Genomic DNA, 22,025 nt, shown 5'->3' on the forward strand with positions numbered 1-22,025 from the left:
CAGCACAAAATCGGTTTTAAAAACTATTTTCTATAATGTACAGTATAGTTTTTAAAACCAAGCCCCACCACTACCAATTTTTTAATCAGTTTGTTTGTTTTAAATCATCCTGGCATAAGCCATAATCATACTGACATTTGTATACAGTGTATATATATATCTCCTCACTGTATGTTCCATTCTATGCATCCGATGAAGTGGGCTACAGCCCACGAAAGCTTATGCTCAAATAAATTTGTTAGTCTCTAAGGTGCCACAAGTACTCCTGATCTTTTTGCGGATACAGACTAACACGGCTGCGACTCTGAGACCAAATTAAAGGTATTACAAGCTCTGCAGCTTTATCATGTATAGTAACGTCTCTTTTAATTAAATTGTTTTCATACACATGTCTACTGGGGTCCCAGTTCTGCATCAAGGTTCACTAGGGTGGAACCATCAGCCCTTCAGGAAATGCCTAGCCATTCTAGAATAGTGCTAGAACCCTGTTTAATTGGATGAACTGACTTCTAACACAGACAGCGCGTTATTGTCCCAAAAGCCACTACAAGGATTCATCAACAGATTAACCAAGTGGTGCTGCACTTAAGAAACCTTTGACAAAAAACAGAACTCTCCATTATTCTGCACAACCCATTACCAACATACTCAAGAGCCAAGGATCTGCCTGGCCTAAATCTGTAGAGCCATTAGCTAGTGGTCTAATCATGAGACTAGGAGCTGGGAATTTCTGAGTTGTAATCCTGGCTGAGTCCTTCCTAAAGCAAATCAGTTTACCTCTCTGCCTCAGTTTTTCCATTGGTAGAAGCAGGGAAAATAATACTTACCTAAGATCACAAGGACATTGAAAGAATTAAGTATTTGTTTGAAAATTCTATACATTATTATTACATTGAACAAGTTACCATGAAATCTTTTTTTAAATCACAAAAATTACCACTGTCTTTTTCAAAAATAAACTAAGTGACCAACACAGATTTAACTCAAACCGCACATTTTCAGTATAGATTAGATTTCTTGTAGCACAGAAAAACTGCAGTTACATTTAAGCTTATATTTGTAATACAAAGTCTGTATACATGTCAGATAGCACAGCAGTAACCCCTTTTTGTTCCGCGGTTCCCTGCTTTCCTTAATTTACAATTCATTTCTGTGATCTTTTACACAAGCAACTGAACATGTTTTACAATTTGCTTCACACAGCATGGTTGGTTTGTTAATAAAAAAAGACAATGTACAAATTACAAGATAACCCATCCTTGAATTGACAGCACCAGATGGCTATGCTGGGTGACAATAACACAGCAATGTCAAGGCGGGGGGAAAAAAAGCCACTGAAGTTCTATGTTGCAGTGGCTCGAATGCCAAGTGCACATAAGAGAGTATATTGGGAATTGTCTGCCAACGGAAAAAATATTAAATGATGGTGATTATGATTCAAAATTCAAACCGTATTTTTTATTTTTTCACCTAGTTTTCAATCTGGTCATGAGTTTTAAGAAATCCAAAACTTATTTGATTTTGCTGCTTTAGCACGTTTTTTAAAAATATGTAACTATTCAAGATCTTAATAAATTCAACAATGTCTACTTACCCTAACCCCCCATTACTATCAGGTTTCCCTGATATTTCATAAAGAAATTGTGACATTTGGGCAAAATGAGGGATAAATCACAATACTTCAAACAAATTACAAAGGGCTAGAGCTGCTTCTTTATTACCAAAGTTTAGTATACTCATTCTAATTCTTCAGATGATACATAACCATGTTTGAAAAATGTGACCAAAACAGAAAGTTTTCAATAAACGTCCAGGCACACTGATCATTGTCTTTCTAAGCTTTGACTTGGATTTAGTTTTAATGCATACTAGATTTTTTTTTCAGTTGTTGTTGCCTACGTAATTGGATCATGATATTGCTCTTCTTATTTTTGTTTGCATCACTAATCGGACCTGGGATCAATTAAGCTCGTCTGAGTCAAAATACATCAAACGGATATCAATGATTTTCTGAACAAATAGTACAGGAGATGGGAAACATTAAAATGATAAAATCTCAGCCCGTTTCAACATCAGAGACTTTATCTACATTTCCCTCTCCTTATTTTATATAATAAAAAAAAGCAGGAGGAGGGGAAATGGATAAAGTTTCACATATATGAACTCAAACCTTTCAAAGAGGAAAAATCAGATTTGTTCCTGTTCTTGTAAGGAGCACTGTAAGGCTTTGTTTTGGCAAGAGACCACTACAGAAATTGACATCTGGGGGTTTCAGTGTCGCTACGTTACATTTGTGACTGAAGTACGATACCAACATAAATGACCATCCCTTGAGAAATTTAAAATAAATGCTGCTGTCAAAGGAGCAAACATTTACAAGAATTTTCCTTTGTAGCAATTACTTTATCATTTATTTCTTCTTCTCTGTTACGGTTCATCTATTTTACCACATTCGTATGAACTGGAAACTAAATAAAATTCACTCCACTGAAACAGGATGTACTTATAATAGGTCAACTGCAAACACAAAGCTTTCCTCCAATTAATACATTCAAGTGCTGTCTTTTTTTTAATGGTCCCAAGACAGTCAGATTGTCTAGTTTTCTATTGCTTCTCTCAGGAAATAAATCATTTGTCCCTACATAGAAACCTCCCTTTTAGGATTTATAAGCGCTTTGCAAAAAAAATGAATGAATTAGGGCACACCACACTTTTCCAAGGGAAATCAGTATTATTCTTCCTATCTGTTAATGGGGATACTGACACAGAATGGTTCAGTGACTTACCCAAAGACACAGTGGAAATCTGTGGTGGAGCCTACATCTCCCAGCCCCCATGCCCAGGCTTTAACTACAAGATTGTCCTTCTTTCTTGAAAGTGTAGAGAGTCCCTTTAGGGAATCTTTTCTGGTGTTAAAGTGTTGATAGGACAAACTGCAGGAAAGCGAGTCAAGAGGCTTATTAAAAAATTGGGGGTAAGAGTGAAGTGCCAAATGGAGACGGCAGAATAGACAGTTTAAGAGGAAGTGGTGGGGGAATGAAAAAGTCAAGGGAAGAAGCACAGGGAGGAAACCAAAGAAAGAACAGTCATGGGAAACAAGAGATGCCATTTTTCTTGGTATTCAACACTAGGAGTGTAACCCGCATTCAAAACAAAGGAGCTTAATGAGTGGTCAGAAAATGTTCTGAGTTTTGCAGGTTTACTTGACAAAAAAAGCTCCAGTGAGAAACACCATGATGACGCAACTCCTGATTCTTATATTTCATTCCCATGTGGCTAACTATGGACTCATTCTGAAAGTTTACTCCTCTCTGGTTGCCAAGAAAATAACATGTTGATTTGAGATCGATAATATTAAGGGCATTGATTAATCTTTTTGTATGAAAAAATATTTTGTTGTCCTGGAAAAAACTAGAACAAAAACAACAACTATTTGCTTGATGAATCCAGTTATAAATGCTGCTTAAGTATTCTAATGGAAAAAGCGCTTTTCAGATGCTAATAACTAATAAAGCAGACAAATCTAAAACTAGGAGTTATCTGTTATTGTTTTAGTCTTGCTTTTTCTTTCTGGAATTGTACCATAATAGATTTAAAATCTGATTTTTAAAAGCAACAGAAAGAACCAATTTTGATGACCACTGTATAGTAGTTGTAAAATCCAACTGATTTCAAGCACTTCCTTCCTCTCTGATCACTGCACAATCACAAGGTTAAGCAGCTGCTTCCAAAGACTGCCTTGTTTCCTTGAAGCACTGCTTAAAGGTGCTGACCACGTAGGTGTAAATACATCTGTCTTTTGCCATTTGTAGTAATACATGCCTCCTACACTTCTTAGAGCTAGGCAGATGGTCCCTGTCCTGTCTAAATATTACACCGTACAGACTTACATTGCTATGTGTTTCTAGAAATATGAGGGCAGATGTTAAATATGTCAAACACACGCTTTGCCCCCTGGAGGTTTAAGTTAAGGCTGCTGTCTCAATTTGGCCATTTTAGGCATGCCAAGCTTCTTGGATCCTAGGCATTCCTCTTAAATCTCTGCTTTGTAAATACAGCTTTTCATGTTAATTTTGTGTACTTTCATCAAATATTTTGGACACAGAACAAAAGAAGGCAGCCATAAGCTTAGTATTACACATTTACACAGGATTTGCTGAATATTATCAGCCCATTCATGAAAATTGTACTTACATAGCTGGGGTCCTTTCCATGACCATTTCCCCCCCACCCCCATAAGCCTCATTGAATATTTTGTGCTCAATTCATTTTTAAAATTACACAAAATAATAGGATAGGGCAACGTTTGTGAATAGGAAATTTACATGTGGAAAAAGCCGAGCATGAACTACACACTTAAGATAGGTATGAAATAATATGTAGAAATAAAATGCAAGATTTCAGTTATTTCTGCATTACTTGTACAAAATTTCAATGGCATTACCATCACATTTTTTTTTTATAAATGGCCTCAGAAAATGCAGCAAAAATTACCACTGAGAACCACAACGCTGATTTTTACCGTCTTCCCCTTCTGTCACTCCAATCATGTTATTCCCCTCCTCACGTCTCCACTGACTTCTTGTCTCCTTCAACCATCTCTCTTGCTCTCAGGTCCAACAGGGCCTATCACTGTGGTTCAAGCTCCCTGTGCTCATCTTCAAGAGTCTATCTGTCTGTGCCGAAACCTACATTCTCAGATCCTCCTCCTCCCACTGTTGTGCTCCTCCTAGTCCTTTTGCTCAACTCCTCTCTGTCTCCTTCTCCCACTCCTGACTTAGAATCATAGAATATCAGGGTTGGAAGGGACCTCAGGAGTTCATCTAGTCCAACCCCCTGCTCAAAGCAGGGCTGATACCTGGACAGATTTTTGCCCCAGATCCCTAAATGGCCCCCTCAAGGATTGAACTCACAACCCTGGGTTTAGCAGGCCAATGCTCAAACCACTGAGATATCCCTCTACCTGTTCCTCTTTTGATGCACACGCCATGCCATCCCTCCTCCTGGTCATCGGTCTCCCTCCCTCTCCTCTTCCTTGCTCACTTTCTTTCCAGCATTCATCTCCATGCTCCATTTTCCTCCCTCATCTGTGATTATATTGCAAAAAAAAACCACTTGCAATGTATGCATGAAAGAAATAAACTACAGTTTTCCCTTGTCCCTGCTTCTCTGTTGTTCCACATGTTCTGTCTACAATTCTCTGCACAGTTCAGGGGCAAATCATCAGAGGTGCTGAGCACTTACAATTCCCACCAAAGTCAAGGAGTATCACAGGTGTTCAGCTTTTGCTCGGAACTCGGCACTAAGGCCTGACGAAACTCCCATTCACATCAATGGGAGCAGAACTGGGTGGTTAGATTATATGACCCTTAGGACCTTGCCAGGCATACCTGTAGAGCTATGTAAAGTATAATAATAAATACATTTTATAAAATATCCCAGACATCATATCAGAGAATGAGTAATTAACCAGAATAAAGGTCACAATCCTGAAATCCTTACTCTCTGCTTACTCAAGTAAAATTCCCATTGAAGGGCACTAAGGTGAAATTCACCTGTCCCCATGTAAAATCTAGGTAATGTGGCTTTGAGCAGGGAACTAAGTAAGGGTGGCAAGATGGTACTTACTTGCCAACCCCCAAACTCCATGAATAGGCTGTGAATAGGAAGGGAGTTGTGCTAGGGTATCCACATAAGCATGTTTCTCATACATATAGAAGTCTCAGTCAATAAGGGAATGACTGAGTCAAACTTTTAAAATAAAGCTCTACTTGTTGAACCTTCAGGATTTGACCTTCTCCAGGAAGGAGGGGAAATTGAGAGTTTATTCATGAACTGCAGAAACTGGAAGTTTTCAGACTTTTCCAGAGACAGATGGCTATTTAAGTACACAAAATATCAACGGTCAGCTGATACTAGTCAATTTCAGGAGCAAATACCCCCAAATTTTAAAATCTGTGAAACCTGAACTTACTTTGTGCCTCTTTTCTAAGTGTGCATTATATGGTTGGTTAATGTCCTATTTAATAATAAATATATAATAATTATAATGTACACTTATTTAGTAGTGCTTGTCATACCAGAGGATCCTAAAGTGCTTTATACACCATACATACAGAACTACTAAAATGTAGCTGACTCTTGGATGGATGGTGAAAATCAACAGGCGACTAGCATCCTGCAGAACAGTAAGTGGAAAGGGAAATTTTGATCAAGGACACGGGAGCAAACACATCTTTGAAAAATTCCACAGGCCCTTTAAGAGCTATGGAGAGGAGAACTGTGGCAGCAGACATGCGTGTGCTTCAAACCCAAGTCTTAGCCTACTGTACTAAGTTAAACGATTGGGGTGAGGAGTGCTGCAGAGGTAGTCCACTGTACAGGGGTATTAATATCATTATCATTTGAATTACCATAGTGCCCAGGAGCCCTAGTCATGGACCAGTTTTCCACTGTGCTAGGTGCTGTACAAACACCGGAAAAAAAAGACAGTTCCTTTGTAAGCACCCACGAGTGACCCCTGTGACTGATCAATGAAATCAGAAGGAAATCGGTCTAGTCCTCCTTACCTTAATGCTAAGTGCATGGGATGTGTAAAAGCTGGTGAAAATGAGGAGGATTCTCAGGGTTCCGATGAGATGTGTTTTATAAAAAAAATTACTCAAATCAATAGGGTACATAGACAGAATTAACCTGTCAGGAAAACATTAGAAACATAGATTTATGTGTATAGGATTTTTCTATGTATCTATAGTCACCCCTGGTTTGCTGCCTTTCCATATGTGACAGACAACTACTACTATGGTTGAAGAATTTAGAAATCAAAAACATATTTAAAACAAGTTTTCTTTAAGGTGGAAACTATTCAAGAGATCACCGTATATGATTCAACGTAGACCAAGACATATGTTCCTTATGCATAATGTCTACTCTTGTCAATGTAGAATATGTCCATGGAGTGGTTGCAAGAAAATGATCCGTCAGTCCAAACAAACAAACATTTATGCTTCTGAATTCTTAGACAGATCTGTTTTATGTATTTTTAATACTTATTCTTACTTTCTACCTAAGTTTTGTGCCACGGAATGTACACATATGTACGCTGGAAACACAAAGCATAAATCAGAAAAGCATCACTAATCGCATGAATTAGTTCTATGAGTATTTTGTCGAACAACCACAAACAGTGTTAATAAGAAATGTCATGCAGATACACTTACCCTGTGCGTTTGGTGATGGTCCCTAAGGTCATTGGCTGTTTGATTTGTGCAAGAGGTACCACCACAGTCAAACTTGGAAGTGGCAAGAGTCGTGGGTTCCCAGGATTATTATTAGTGAAATTATTGTAAGTATCTTGGTTATTCAGTTTACCTTGAAGAGATGGAAAAAATTAAAAAAATTATTACTGGAAATTTTTCCCCATTTATCATTTCTGATAACCATATAAAATTAACAGTTTTAAATATACAATAATAGACTTCTATTGATGAAGAAAAAGAAAAAATCTCTACAGAATTCATCTTAAAACGATAGAAAAATATACAGAAGCAGATAAAACAGCAATAAAAATATTTTTCATATCTAAGGAGATGAAGAAATTGTAGCCTATAGTAATAAAGTCAGCCATTTCAAAGTCCAATTGGAGAAGCAGATTCTGAATCCAAATTGTCTATGGAAAAGGTAAATACTCTAGAAAGGAATTTTTGTCCTGCAGGACCTCATACTGTGCTCTACATTGAGAAGTTCTGAAAAAGAACATTTTTGCTGCCTCCATGAGTGAAAGCATGGTATCCTAGAATAGCAACCTGCTGCCCTGAAGAAAGGATCGAAAAATACATGCTACTTACATATAAAGAATAAAATGAATGAAAGTTAAACTAAAATAAGAGAAAAATCAAGAGTTTATTGTAAAAAGAAAAACTTCACTGTCCTTCAAAACAAGAGAAATAAAATAGCCAAAATATAGCATTTAGAAAAGGGAAAGAATCTCCCCCTTCCTCCCCCCCAAACTAAACTTGTTTCAAATTACTAAGACAGAAGGTCTGTTTTGGACATATGCTTAGTTTAGATATGCTTTCCTACTTTCTGTATCATTCTGCAATGACAACCTTTCATTCTTCAGTTAGAAAAGGAAACTAGCTACAAATTTCATGGCCAACAGGGAAAGAAATGTAAAGAAACCAAAGAAAGAAAGAAAGAAATGAAACAAAAAGGGGCCAGTCTGTTTATAATAGAATCAAAAGTACTTTAAATAGACAAGCAACTGTGAATTAAAAGGTTTAGATCATTAACTTGTTTTTCTGTGTTCCTATAATGCTGTGAAATGCTGGCTTTGTCCTTAATCAAAAGGAAGCCATATTGGGAATTAAGTTCCTAAACAACTGATGCATTCTACATAGATATTATACAAATCCCAGGCCAAATCCATACAATCCTGACTGAAGTGTAGCCACCTTTTTTCAAGGAAGAATAACAGCAAAGAAAAGAGTTTCTCACAGGAAGCAGGCTGAAAAGCTATAATGGTACTTCAGATGGATTGAAGATAGGAAAAGGAAGGCGGAAAAATCTTAATGAATGTCTCATCTTCCTAAAGACACTCAATGCTTCCTTTACCCTCCTTTTAATACCATATAACCGTTAGCTTGGGGTTTTGTGTTTGTTTTTCTACCAAGTATGTAGAACTCTGTGTTTTAGGAAAGCACACAAACAAAAAAATGATGAAATTACAAAGTGTATTTTGTGTTAGGTATCCGGTGTGCGCATTATTCAATACGTTTTAAGAGAAATGGCAGGGCTTTAATGAATAACCAGCCTATTGAATAGTCTCTGAGTACGGACTTCATTTAGAACTATAGAGATTTTCCTGAACTAACTTGGGGGTAGGGGGTAATAACAAGAAAGAAAGAAAGAAAGAAAAAACCCTCGTTTAAATTAAGCCTGAGGCTTCAATTCTTTTCTCAAAAAAATCTTTGATTAGTTTCCTTGAAGATTCATTCTTGATTCATGTGGAAAGAGTATAAAATAGTTTTCTGCATTTTTGTGTAATTAGTTACTATTATATGTCATCCAGCCCCTTTTAAAAAATGTGTTCCTCACTCTGTATTCAACATAAGCAGCAACATTCAACACAGAAAACAGTGATACCTAAAAAAGTGATTCCAAATATCTATACCTTGCTTTCTTTTTTCTGTTAGGAATATGATGAGTAATTGTAATGTTGCACTGATCAAGTTCTGAACCCCATCTGCCTGTTGCAACGGTAATTTGTATACAGTACATACAAGGAATCTGTAATTACTCAATGCACTCAAATCTCAGTACCATGCAGCAATTAATTAGCCTTCCAAATGCAAAGCTGCCACTGAATTCAATAGGATTTTTGAGTGCAGGAAAAGTGAGTAATCATAAATTAGATCTACGCTGAAAGATGCCGAACTCCCTCAACTCCCATTAAAGTTGAGGGATCCTGTGGGGCAGTTGAGGACACTCAGCAGTTTGGAGGATTAGATCCTCTTTCAGGAATCTTAAAAATACCAATACACACACATGCACAGCAATTAGTCACTGTAACGTTTGTATTTTACAGAGTGAAAGATCTAAGGAGTAGCAACATTTTTCTGAGTTGTTTGATACATTATACTATACTTTACTTTTTTACACTAAGCATTTTTCTGGTGTCTTTAATGACAACCAAAGGAAGACAAGAAAAAAAAGGAAAGAACAAAAATATATAAAGGGAAATAAAGATGCTTAAGAGATGATAAATTGGAACAAAACAGAATATTCCTTTCAACTTGTTTGCTTGTGTTCTGGGAATGCATTAAAGCAGCTTTTATTTATTTACTTTTTTTTAGAAGGACTGTACAAAGAATTGTTGCTGTAAATCCTACTTTAATTCCTGCCTAAATCATATTGCAGTCACTTTGCAGAAACTAAGACCTTACTCAATCAGAATTAACAAAGACACGATACTTGACTATATGAGGTTTGTTTTCAAGATTGTGACTTCTGACTCTTTAAACCATCTTGGAAAACCAATCCTATATGCATTCATATCTGTTGTTTCTAACAAAGCACTTTGTGATATTTAATGAAAAACACTTTCACTTTAAAACGTCACCAATGTTATCATTTAAAACTGTGCTAGAGTTAAGGTGCTCTCATTTAACCTATTGCAGATACTCCACACAGAAAGAAAAGTATGCATTGCTTTCAGTTGAAAATTGCATTAAAAATAAATATAGGAACAGAATCAAAGTTTAACTAATTATTCACAAGCATTGCCTACAGACTGCAAAAATCACTATCCTTTAAGGATGAAAGAGGTGTGTTACGAAGTAACTAGGTGTGGGTAAGAAGCAGGACGTTTAACTTGTTCATAATTTCTAGGGCAGAAATATCTTCTGAGTTCAGATATTTTAGTTTTAAAAATAAAGTTTTACTGACTGAAAAGATACTAATTTAAATTAAAAATTAACCAGCCCAGTCATCAAAACACTCAACGTTTCACAGCAGAAATGAAGTCGAGAGTAAAAGATCCAAACATAACAGATTCAACCATTTTAAACATCTAATCTGCCATCAAATACCTATCAATCTACACTTTCTTTTAAGCAAAATTTAGTTGCATAATTTTGAAAATACATTCACCAGCCATGGTGTAAATCAGAAATTAAAAATCAGAATGGTACAAAAGAGTTAAGAGAAAAATTTTAGTTACTTAGGAGTGAGCATTTTGCTTGATAATTTGACTTTTAAATAAGCTCTACTTAGTGCAGATAAATCAGGTTAGGAAAAATGCTACTTTATTTAGAAAGAGTAATAATAATAGCTTTCATTTGAATTATATTTAGATACTTTTAGTATGGAAATGTTCTATAAAGTGGTATCTCTATTGTCTGGACAATGTTGCCTCAGTCCCATCATAAAGATACAACCTTGACTTCTTAATTGCATAGCCGTGGGGATACAGTAAATGCACTCTGTAACTGGGATTTCTTTATCATGCATTCAGCAAGACCTACATTGTACATCTACTACTGGAATGAAGTGGTGTTCCAAAGATTACATTTAACAGGTCAGGGTTTTTTTAAACTTTGTGCATGCTATTGTATCTGTCCAAAAACCCAATAAAAAATTATCCCCCGTCCTCTAGCCCTTAGAAGCATGCAACTCCCATTCAGTAAATGGGAGTTTTGCACACAAGACAGTAGGATCAGGCCAAAAGAACACAAAGAATGCAGTCAAGCATCAACATTATTTCCACAGCTCAAGCAGTTGTTGATTCACTGTCAAAGGACACAGCGACAAAGTTTAAGTCCTCCAGAAATATCAAAAGAATTTTGTATAGTGAAGAATCCTTCAGCATAGCACAGTCAAATTATTTTGCAGTATGTGTATAGGATAAATCAACACTTCAAATATACCTATTGATAAGTAACAGAAAGCAGGAATACAGTTCCAACAGCTTCCCTAAACGTCGAAAATTAGCTTGAAATGACATGCTAACTTCAGAAGCTTGTTTTCATACTGACAATTGCACATAAACCAGGCAGGGTACTGCCTGATTGACTTTTCCAGGAATACCTTCTATAGCAATCCATTCAGAAGGAACTTAAAAAAAAAAGCAACTCCTGGCACATTCATCACAGACATGCCCTCGTAAGGACTGGAGACAGAACATTTTCACTAGAGCGTCCCTAGCTGTGGATCTCTCTTCCTTGGTGATCTGCCAGTGTCTGAGTTTACTGACCTTCAGAGTACAGAGCAAGGCACATCTTTTTGGTTAAGTATTTATCTGTCTATGGGATGTCACTGGAGAGGTTTTTCTTCTGTCAGGCTTACGGGCTGTGCAAGGAGGGGCTGTTTTTACCATCTGTTGTGGGCACTTTAATTTAAGGTGTTTTTTTATGTACATCATGCCACTTCCCTGTATCTCGGCACTCCCAGGTTCAAGTCAAGGGCCAGAACACCTCCTGAAAGGCAGCTCTCACAAAAATTCCCAGCCAAATATTACAGATTCAAGAGGAAGAGAAAGTTTGGATAAGCATCCAAACTCCTGATCTGAGCTAAACCCAAATCCCAAACTTCTTGAGTGTTTTCTGCCCCGAATCCAAATTCTGCTTTTTGGATTACCATTATTGAAATTGGTTCTCTTGTTTTAGTTGAAGCTGCTGCTGAATCTTATCTATGAATGTTTACACGGAGATATATAGACAGAGAACAAACCATGAAATTAGGAGAAAATCATGGGATGTTCTTGTCTTTTTAAAAGGTATTCTAACAGCAGACATTTATTAAAAGGGGCAATATTTCATTGGATAAAGTCTGCCTACTGAGGCATGGGAAAAAATAATTCATTAGTTCTATCTTGGGTACCAATTGGCATAAAGTCTGGGATAAGAAAACCTCCTATGACCCATTCAGTGTTCTGAGCCATGTTTTTTCCCAGGCATTTTATACCACAAATACTCACAGGAGAAATGGATTAAGTTGAGGATAAAAGTGAAGAGAGAAAATAACAATGGGCTTTGTTATTACACAGAGCGAACAGGCTGTCATGTCAACTTTGCAGGGGAATATTCCCAAACCAGTCATCATTAACATACTCACTTCCACTGAAAAAAGGGAGGCCTGAAAGCGCCGGACAAAAGAAATCCCAAAAGACAAACTAAAAACAAATTAAAAGCACCATTATAAAACACAGATGCTATAAGGAAAATAAACTTCACAAGATTTACTGGTTTTTGACAAAGTTGGACATTTGTGGAAAAGACATCAGCCGCAACTCCCAGGTAATGCCATTGCAAGGCTAATGTCGTTTCAGTTTTACCTTTGCCCACCCCTTTAAAAAAAAAAAAAAAAAAAGGGCAGAATATGAAGGGTTGGTGTTCTTAGCTGCTGAATGCAGTGACTGAGAATATATGAAAGTGGCAAACCACCAGGCACCAAGGTTTTTCTGAAAACTGGACATTAGGTTGATGACTGCTACAGACAAACTTTTAACTTACAATTTTTTTATTTTAATTTAAAAAGTACAAACCAGAATAACGTACTGTAGGGAGCTAATCTGTAAGATTTAAATGACAGAGCGAGTTGCACATTTCTATTTTTTTTTATAATTGAATTTTTCCAGACCTGACAGAAAACTGCATTTTGATCCAAACATGCTAGAATTGTTAGTTTATAATACATTACAAAAACAAGCAGCATACTGAGTTGATTCGCTACTTGATCACCTGACAATGAACTCAGTATAGATTTGGGCTTGGTCGGCAGTCGGGTAGGATACTGAGGGGCCCCTTCCTATTGAAGATGTCACCTTTTAGAACAGACAAAAAAAATTAAGTACTGGTTACTTAAGGGACAAACCTACAAAGTGTTGATCACCACCACCTTTGATCAACTAGAGAAGGGGGTACCCAGTACCACACTATCAAGTTCTAAAATCACAGGTGCACTTTCTAATACAGGAAGGGGCGTAAACACCAGAGTTCGGGTAAATTCAAACTCAGATTATATAATTCTACCTACTAAATTTCCCCTGCCGTTTCAGTTGGAAATGGTATTCTTGGACTGGCTAATGTCAGCTGTTGTGGGATGATGGTGTGCACTGTGAAATTTCACTTTACACATAAGTAAGGCAAGCAGGTTTTGGCCCTATGTAAGGTTTTATATTAGTATATTGGGAATAATAAGCATTCAACTTGTTCTGTGTTGTTTCCAGAAAAACATGAGTAGAACTGAACTTCTCTTAGCTATATAGTAAAACAATGTAAGATTTTTAAAAAATTATCCTGTATTTCCTTGTGTTCTTATTCTTCCTTGTAAAATTCCAATAAAACTAATAAGTAACACAATTATATCATTTCAATTCCGAAGCACTTGGTCTGCTTTTAATATCCTACTGTACTTAATAAACTAAAATTCAAACTGCAACAGATATTTTAACAAAGTTAACATCAAATATCAATATCCTGCAACTTACTGACTGTAAGTAAAACACACAATCACTTGAATCCACACAATCACTGGCATGCTGAGCAATGAGAAAATGAAGCACGCTTAGCCTTCTTTTGCTGCCTATTGTAAGAGATTCTTCAACCAAATACTCACTAATTATTTAACGCAAGACAAATACAATCCTTACTAAATATAAAAGAGGATGCTGTTAAAAAAAATCATGCATGTGGCGGTTTATTTTGTTTTGGTTTTTATTCAATACGAGAAGTCTCATAGATGAGAATGAAATGCTTCCCAGCTACAGTTCCAGGACTTTCACCCTCGTTTCTGACCTTTCCCCAGACATGTTCCAGTATAATCTGTAATCTACTAGGGTCGGAAGAGGAAACAACAGCGCCCTGGTGAGAAATACTGCCGTGTGACCCAAATAGAGAACTCTGCGGAAGCAATGCTGGCTCACAGAAGTAGTTTGGGAGGGTGTAACAGATCATTCAATAATATTTTAATTAATTAAAAAAAGAACAACACTAATTACTGCCAACAAGATGTAACATATTTAAATCTTCCCCAAAATGTTACTTTTCCCCTGGGAATTGGGTGTGCAACAACAGGAAACTTTATAGTTCTTAATTAAAACAACCGCTACTTCTTAACATTGCACAGCAACTGCTTCAAGCAGCAAACTGCTAGGAACAAGATCCATTTAACAGTCTATGTCTGAATATTTCTAGTAGCACTTTTATTAGCTACAGTGGCTATATACAGATTAGGCACTCAAGGTCAAACTTTCTCAAATTTACATTGATGTAAATCCAGAGTAAATCACTGAGGTCAGTTATGTTTGGCCTTTTGTCTTCATAATGTTTAAAACCACTTTTTTGCTCATCTTTTATAAAACGGCTGCATCTATTCACATGACTGTACTGGGAAAGCAGCCCTTTCCTTATCTATGTATGAAAAGATGGAGCATCTGATGCCAATGGGCAAGCCTGTGTGCTCCTAACGTTCCCCTGAGAGGCACATGCACCAGTCCAAGTGTCTCCAGATACAGGGGAAAGAAACGCTCCTCTACCCTCAGTTACCTGCTTGGTGGAGGGAAAGCTGACCTCAGGCCCTGGATATCACCCCTCCAATCTTTCTAGGATTTTATACCACACCCATTGGCGCACTTTCCCACCACATCCACACACTCTCCATCTGAGGCCTCCACTACTTCCCTCCCTACACTATCTCCACTTTCAGAAAACCACTGACTGCCTCAACCACAAATTACTCTCACTGAAACCCTCAAATTCTTTCTAGCCCTTGGGGGTAGTGACAGAGGAATTTACACCATTCACGTCACCTTCCTCTAAGGATATATCTACACTGCAATTAGACATCTGCGACTGGCTCATGCCAGTTGACTCGGGCTCGGGGCTATTTAAGTGTGGCACAGACATGTTGGACTGCAGGCAGCCCAATCTCTGGAACCCTCCCACCTCGCGGGATCTTAGAGCCCAGGCTCCAGCCTGACTGTCTACACTGCAATTGAACAGTGAGCCTGTGAGCCAGCCAGGGGGTTTTAATTGCAGTGCAGATATATCCTAAGGGTGAAGCATTTAAAACTCTAGCTCTGCTTGGGATTAGAACCCACCACATGGGAGCTGTACAAACTATGCTCAAACTGCTGGTGATATGCAGCCAATACTCCTACTTCTGCACATGCTTTTTTTTTTTTTTTTTGGATGGAAATGAAATCTTTGGAGGCACATTCATAGACACAGGCAATTGTGTGTGAAGTAGCCCTGGTACTCTTGTGTATGTACATGGTGTCCCATGTTAACAGTTGTGAGACCTCCTGTCAGGGAAGTATCCATGATCTTAGCTAACTTCTTATAAAATATCTCATTGGAAACTTGAAACTAAGATCTGTTCCCGTGACAATTTCCCCTCTCTCTCCCTCGCACCCGGAACACAGGACAAAGTTGCTTGTAAAAGCTGCATGGATAAAAAAAAAAAAAAAAAGCACTGAAGCTTTTGTTTTGGGAAGAGGGGGATATGAATAAAAGCTTGCACTGGCTTTGTAAACAGATCTAAAAGTAGATCAAGAAACAGGACCAAAATCTTACTACATAATAATCTTTCAGGGTCCATTTAACTGAAAATATTGTTGGTCCAAACCTACAATCCTTAGGGCAAAACTTGCACTGAAGTGAAAAAACAAAAACAAAAACAAAAACCCCTCCCTCTGATAGCCAGCTGTGGACCTCATAGCTCCCTGCAGAGGTAGGAGCAGACTGTAACACTGACACTTCAGCTGGTTCACCCCAATTGGTGATTGCCAGGGAAATCAGCTAAAATGGCCTCCCATTGGCTGAATCATCTCCAGTAAAAGCCTGCACCAGGGAGGGGATCCAGCCGCTTGCCATCCTGTCTATACCAGGATTCATGCCTACAATTCTGCTCAGAGTCATGGATTCCAGGCTTGGTTATTCATAATCACCGAGTTTACTTGTCCATTTGTAGATGTTTTATAGCAGTGTATCTTGGATCGGTGGTGCAGGGCTTAGGGAGACAGGCATATGCTGTTGCTGCTTCTCTTCCATTTTTCCCTTCTGTGTGTAAATTTAAAGGCCTCTTTGTATCGGTGGATCCTTGCAAGAAGTTTGGATGACATAGGCAAAATTTAGACAATGAGGGCCCTTAATCCTGGTGCCATTGGAAGGCAAAGGGCTTCCCTGACCCATGGAATAGAATAAACTGATCACTAGGAACTACTGGAGTTTTGGCTGTGGGAGAACAAAGTCCCTCAGCATGAGACATGGGACACTTTTGCATTAAAATGTGCAAATGATTGGCCTGGTAGCCTCTTGGATGACTTGTCTGTGTGCAGTAGAGAACAACCTTATTGGGTGGAGTACAGGGAGAAGAAATAAAAGCATGCCCACCCCAATTTTTAGCTTGCGGATACCTAATATTAAGTATTAGTTATATACAGACATGGAAGGATTCGATTTTTACTGGTAAATATCGGTAACCGTCAATTTCACCATGCACGCACAAACTGACAAAAAATATCTCCATTAATAACAATCAAAATTTACAGGTAGGCAATGTAAGAAAAATGCTGCTTAGAGTTTGACTTCAGGATATTTACTTTGTATACTTTGACATCTGATTCTGAGAATTTGTGTTTAATGGTTATAAAGATTTAGCGTTTTGAATCTCAAAGTCTACTGTCATTAAATAATGATTGTCTGACACTCTCCCCAAAATTTTCCTGAAAATTGACATTTATAACAATTAAAATATGCTTTATAATAAGCATTGATATTATGTCAAGATTATAAAAAAAAAAATTCTGCCAAGCCAATTTATGTATGTTAATAAAGTTGTGGCTGCTTTTTTGTCACTTTTTCCTTGTACTAATGTCCATGTCCTCCTCCCCCCCACCCCCCACGCGGCCCCTGCTATGTCTGCAGCAATTAGCACAAACATTATTATGTTTAGAGTAGTTCTAGGCAGATATCTGACCCAGGTTGCATACACTTTATTTCTTCTAAGTTATAAAACAATGTGCTCTGATAACCATTGCATATGAGAACCTGAGAATATCATCCATGGAAAATTATAACAAAAGTGACTTGTCTAAAACCCACAGAATATTAAAACTGGGGGGAAAAACATAGGAATCTCTCTCTCTCTCCTCCCTCTTCTCCCCCCCCCCCCCATCAGCTCTGCTTTTTTACCCATGACTGCTAAGGATGTTTTCTGGCTCTGTGACAGCATCATGACTCAGGTCATGAGAAGTGTCAAAGATGCATTTCCTTCAGATGGGAAAAAAGCAACTGATTTTAACAGCCCACAAATACTAAGCAAATAGAATAAGCCAAATCAGCACATTTAAGAAGAGTGAAGATAAACCTTTTAAAAGACACAAGTATATTTTATTTCCAGTCTTAACACTTCAGTTCTTCCCTAAAATGTTTGCATTTTTAGGCTCCAAAAAAGGCATAGTTGATTTAAATACTTAAGAATAAAATATTCACGACAAGATCAGCACCCATTTACTGCATAATCAATCATTGATTATAAACAAACACACAGAGTTTGCTGCAACCCTGCAGGCTGAAGGGCTATATATTTCATGCCCCTGCAACAGTGGTAGGTGCTGTTTCCCTGAGGAATACACCACTGGGGAAAGCAGGAAGTGTTTGCACCAGTGCCCTCCTCTGGGTTCCAACAGAGAAGGGTATCTCCCGAACCTCATACCATCTATTCCCTTCTCACCACAACTCACCCACTCTAGCTGCCATCATCAACAAACAGCTATATAACAAGAATCTCTCATCCTACCTCATCAAAACCTCAGCTATCAAAACACCACCTTCAACAACTGTACCTGTGCCGCATATCCTTTCACACCTGATTTACCCCATTCTCTACAAAATTATGGCAACAGCCTTCTCATCTCCTGGGCACCTGCTGCATCATTGCCTCATGCCAGCTTTTACATCTTTCTCAGCAATGAAAGCATCCTTCTGAAGGTGGTTAATGAACTCCTTAATTGTACTGATCACAGCTCTCTCAAACTACTCATCTTCCTCGACTTCCAAGCAATATTTGAGATTATCAGCCACATTATCCTTGAGAACATGCTGTCCTGCTCTTCTTCTCACCTGGTTTCACTCTTATCCCTGTTTCTTTACGTCTGGTGGTAAACTGTGCTTCTGACACTAACCTACTGTTCTATAAAGCCCCTTATGGCACCGTACTCTGCCCTTCACCCGCTACTTCTTTTCACCCAAGCACATTATTTCAAAGTTTAAACTTGGCGATTGCTTTTATTCTGATGACACACAACTCTCTCTTTTAAAATGCAGTTCCGCTCTGAAAAGCAGCTACACGAAAAAGTAATCAGTCATTATGCAACAGCTCTCTCCCTTTGTGTAGTCACCTCAAGTGTCCATAGTAACAACAACAGATTTTCACTACTTTTTACTCCTGCAGAGCCTATAAAGCTGTGGCTTCTATTACTTCTTGTACATCACAAATATAATAGTTCACCAACTTTAAATCAGTAAGAAATGTGCAACCCCATCAGAGACAATCAGATGATAATGGGTGTCGCTGAGGGCTTAATCAGCAGGATAAGCTTATTACTGGTGATGTACAAGAAGAAAACAATCAAACTTGACTTTCACAGCTCAGTTCATGGGAAAAACATCTTTTTATTTGTGAATTGTGCACATTTGATAGGAAATAATTGAGGGGGAAAACAGAAATAATAAACAAAGAACCTCACCGTGCCATTTTACTGGGTCACTTTTCAGAGTAGAACTCCATTTTACTCAACTCCCTCTCCGCCTGCCTCTGACAAATCAACACCTGACCGTATAGAAATGTTCTTTATTTTGATGTCACCAAGACCGAGACCATCCACCTTTGCAAGAAAATTTCCCTCATAACTGTAGTGCCATTCTCAACTCTAGCCTTTCTCCCACCTCTCAGTTCTGTCACTGACATCTCGCTCTGCTGTGCCATTACTCCTCTGCAAGTCCACCTATAAAAATGTCCAAAACATAGTTTGCATCACCCATTGCGTTGACCCTTCCGCTGCTAAATCGCTCAGTCATCCATTTTTCACTTCCTGCCTCAGTAACGACAATTCCCTCCTGAAACAGTTCTCATCCAAACTCCAGTCTGTTCAGAATGCTACCATGTGCCTTTTTCACATGTACATTTAAATGAGACGTTTGCCCGGTTTCTGAAACCTACACTTGTTCCCCCATCCACGTCCATACCCACTACAAAAGCCCCCCTCTAAAACACCTCATGATCATGCCCCCCCATGATATAATTTTCTCAGCCTACATCCCTACCTGACCTTCTGCTGTGCTAAATTTTGGTCTCTTGTCAATCCTCCACTTCCTCTAGCTGATGTAATGGAGCTTTTGCGTCCATTGCAGCAACGACCCAGCAGATACTACCAACCTTATCCACTTCACTGATTCATTATCCGTTATTATAATACAGCTTATTTACAACCAGTAAAGCAGCTGCCCAGTACCCAAATTTGTGCTTACAGTTAACAACCGTTCACATATGTCCTAGTCTATTCTCTCATCTACTCTAAATTTGTAATCCACTGTCATACTGTAACTGATGGGTATTGTGTACTTTCTGTACAAAGTTCCTGGCCAAGAGATCCAGCGTAACACCTGGAGTTTTCCAGAACGTAGTGGCCTACACCAGCTGTCAGTGTGGTAATTACTACAAGGTGATCCAAGACTGCCAGAATATGGTGGGGGCGGAGTGGGGGGAGAGAAATCTTCCTACCTCTACAAACACACTCAGAACCGGAAGACTTGTAAAGAACCGAATCATGATACATTTTAAGTAGTCCATTCTCCAATCCTACACAAAGGATTTACTTGGGTAACACTCATCAACTGCAACATAAATCCCCTTTGCATTAATAGGAAAAGAAAGAAGGCCCGCTTTTCTGACATTTGGCATGCATAGTACTAAAGATAGAAGATAACCAAAAGCATATTATTTTAAAAAGTAGTTCACCTGGAGTGTTTGCCAACATAAAACAATGAACTATAATCTGATGCCAATTCTTCCTAAGGCACATGTAAAATAATTTCTGTTAAAACTTTTCAGACATCAACAAATGGATGTAACTAAGTTTCCAACTCATAGACAGGCAAGGTAAACATGATGATAAATCAGAATATTCTTATGGCATTCATACAACATCAACCTAAATCAACAGAATACACTGAGAAGCTGGATTCATTGCACTGATAAAGTTGAGAAAACATCGCCCTCTAGAGGGTGTCCAATTAACCATTTCAGTTCAAAGGAGAAGGCCTTTCTTTCTGCCACCCAATGTAAAGAATGGTTGTGTGAAGAAGAAACAAATTAGGATTCGTGGACAAATTTAGAAAATAAATTATCTGAAATCATATTTAAATAAATCATATTTTATTACAATACAGATCTAAAGTGACTTGTTTGCATTCATCAAATGAATAGGCATTTCAAATAGATAAAGAGTCAGGCCCACACTATGGCGTTCTTTAGTGTATCTGTGAATTTACAAAAACTATTTGTACCAGATAAAGGCTATAATTTACAAGAAGGCAAAATAAAAGCCTACAAGAGACATTTCAAATAGGCTGCTTTTGATTCATGTTTATAGTGCTGGCGATTAAGTTAAACTTCGAAGGGAATTGCCCTCCAGTGCTTTAAGTTATTCTACAGCTAATTTTCTTTCAAACTATTTTTGTCTGCCTCTCTCTAAATAGGTGGTTTCTCAAGTGAGTGTTACTTAAAGGAAACCAATCTGTTTTTCAGGAAGGCTTGATGATGTCACTCCTTTCAACTCTGCTTTCCCATAAGAATTCTTCTAATAAAAAGGAGTTTCACTCTGGGAAATAGTGAAAAGTGACATGGAAGTATTTAAAGCATCTGAGATGTGTATGTTTATCAGACTGTTGGATTTTGCCTTTAATGATAGAGCAACCACTACAAATGAAAGACGAGACAAGGATGTGTGAGAAGACCTACTGTCTTAAAAAATAAATAAAAATAAACAAGACTTTACAATGGAAAGTGGATTATTCTGTACAATGTAGAATGTTTCTAAACAGTCAAATCCATGTATGTATAAGACTTGTTTTCCTCAGTTCTAAATTTATGTACTGTATTTCAGCTGAGGCGTAAAATTTAAAACAGAACCAATCTGTGTATGATTGATTTTTTTGGCAAAAACTACAAAATCCAAATGAAAAACTTCAATACACAATTAAATGATACAGAGAAAACAAGCTCAAGAATCATCATATTATTATTGATGTTTCTAAGTAGGTGGAACTGCACAGTATAAGGTTCAAATGTGTGGTTAATTTAGGTTTACACTTGTGATGTGGTCTCACTCAGGAAAATCGCTGATCAACAAAAAGAAGCAGTCATGAGTAGGTTAAACAAGACCTTTAACTTAGTGTCAATGGGGTGAACAAAATAAAGTATATACTATATTGTAATTTTTACACTGGATGATAAAAACATTG

General features: G+C 37.8%; 1 protein-coding gene across 19 annotated transcripts in view; it reads right to left on the reverse strand.

Annotated features, from left to right (window-relative positions):
• BCAS3 (BCAS3 microtubule associated cell migration factor) overlaps positions 1-22,025 on the reverse strand; it is a 488,284-nt gene that overhangs the window by 296,815 nt on the left and 169,444 nt on the right. For all 19 annotated transcript variants that reach the window (XR_010593801.1, XR_010593802.1, XM_065573036.1 and 16 more), the window contains one exon: positions 7,221-7,371. Coding sequence is in view for 17 of the 19 variants with exons in the window: in XM_065573036.1 (XP_065429108.1) it covers positions 7,221-7,371 (151 nt within the window). In the remaining 2 variants the exon portion in view is untranslated. The remainder of the gene's footprint in view (positions 1-7,220; positions 7,372-22,025) is intronic.

The sequence above is a fragment of the Chrysemys picta genome, chromosome 19 (assembly GCF_011386835.1).
Source record: "Chrysemys picta bellii isolate R12L10 chromosome 19, ASM1138683v2, whole genome shotgun sequence".
In the NCBI taxonomy this organism is placed as follows: Eukaryota; Metazoa; Chordata; order Testudines; family Emydidae; genus Chrysemys; species Chrysemys picta.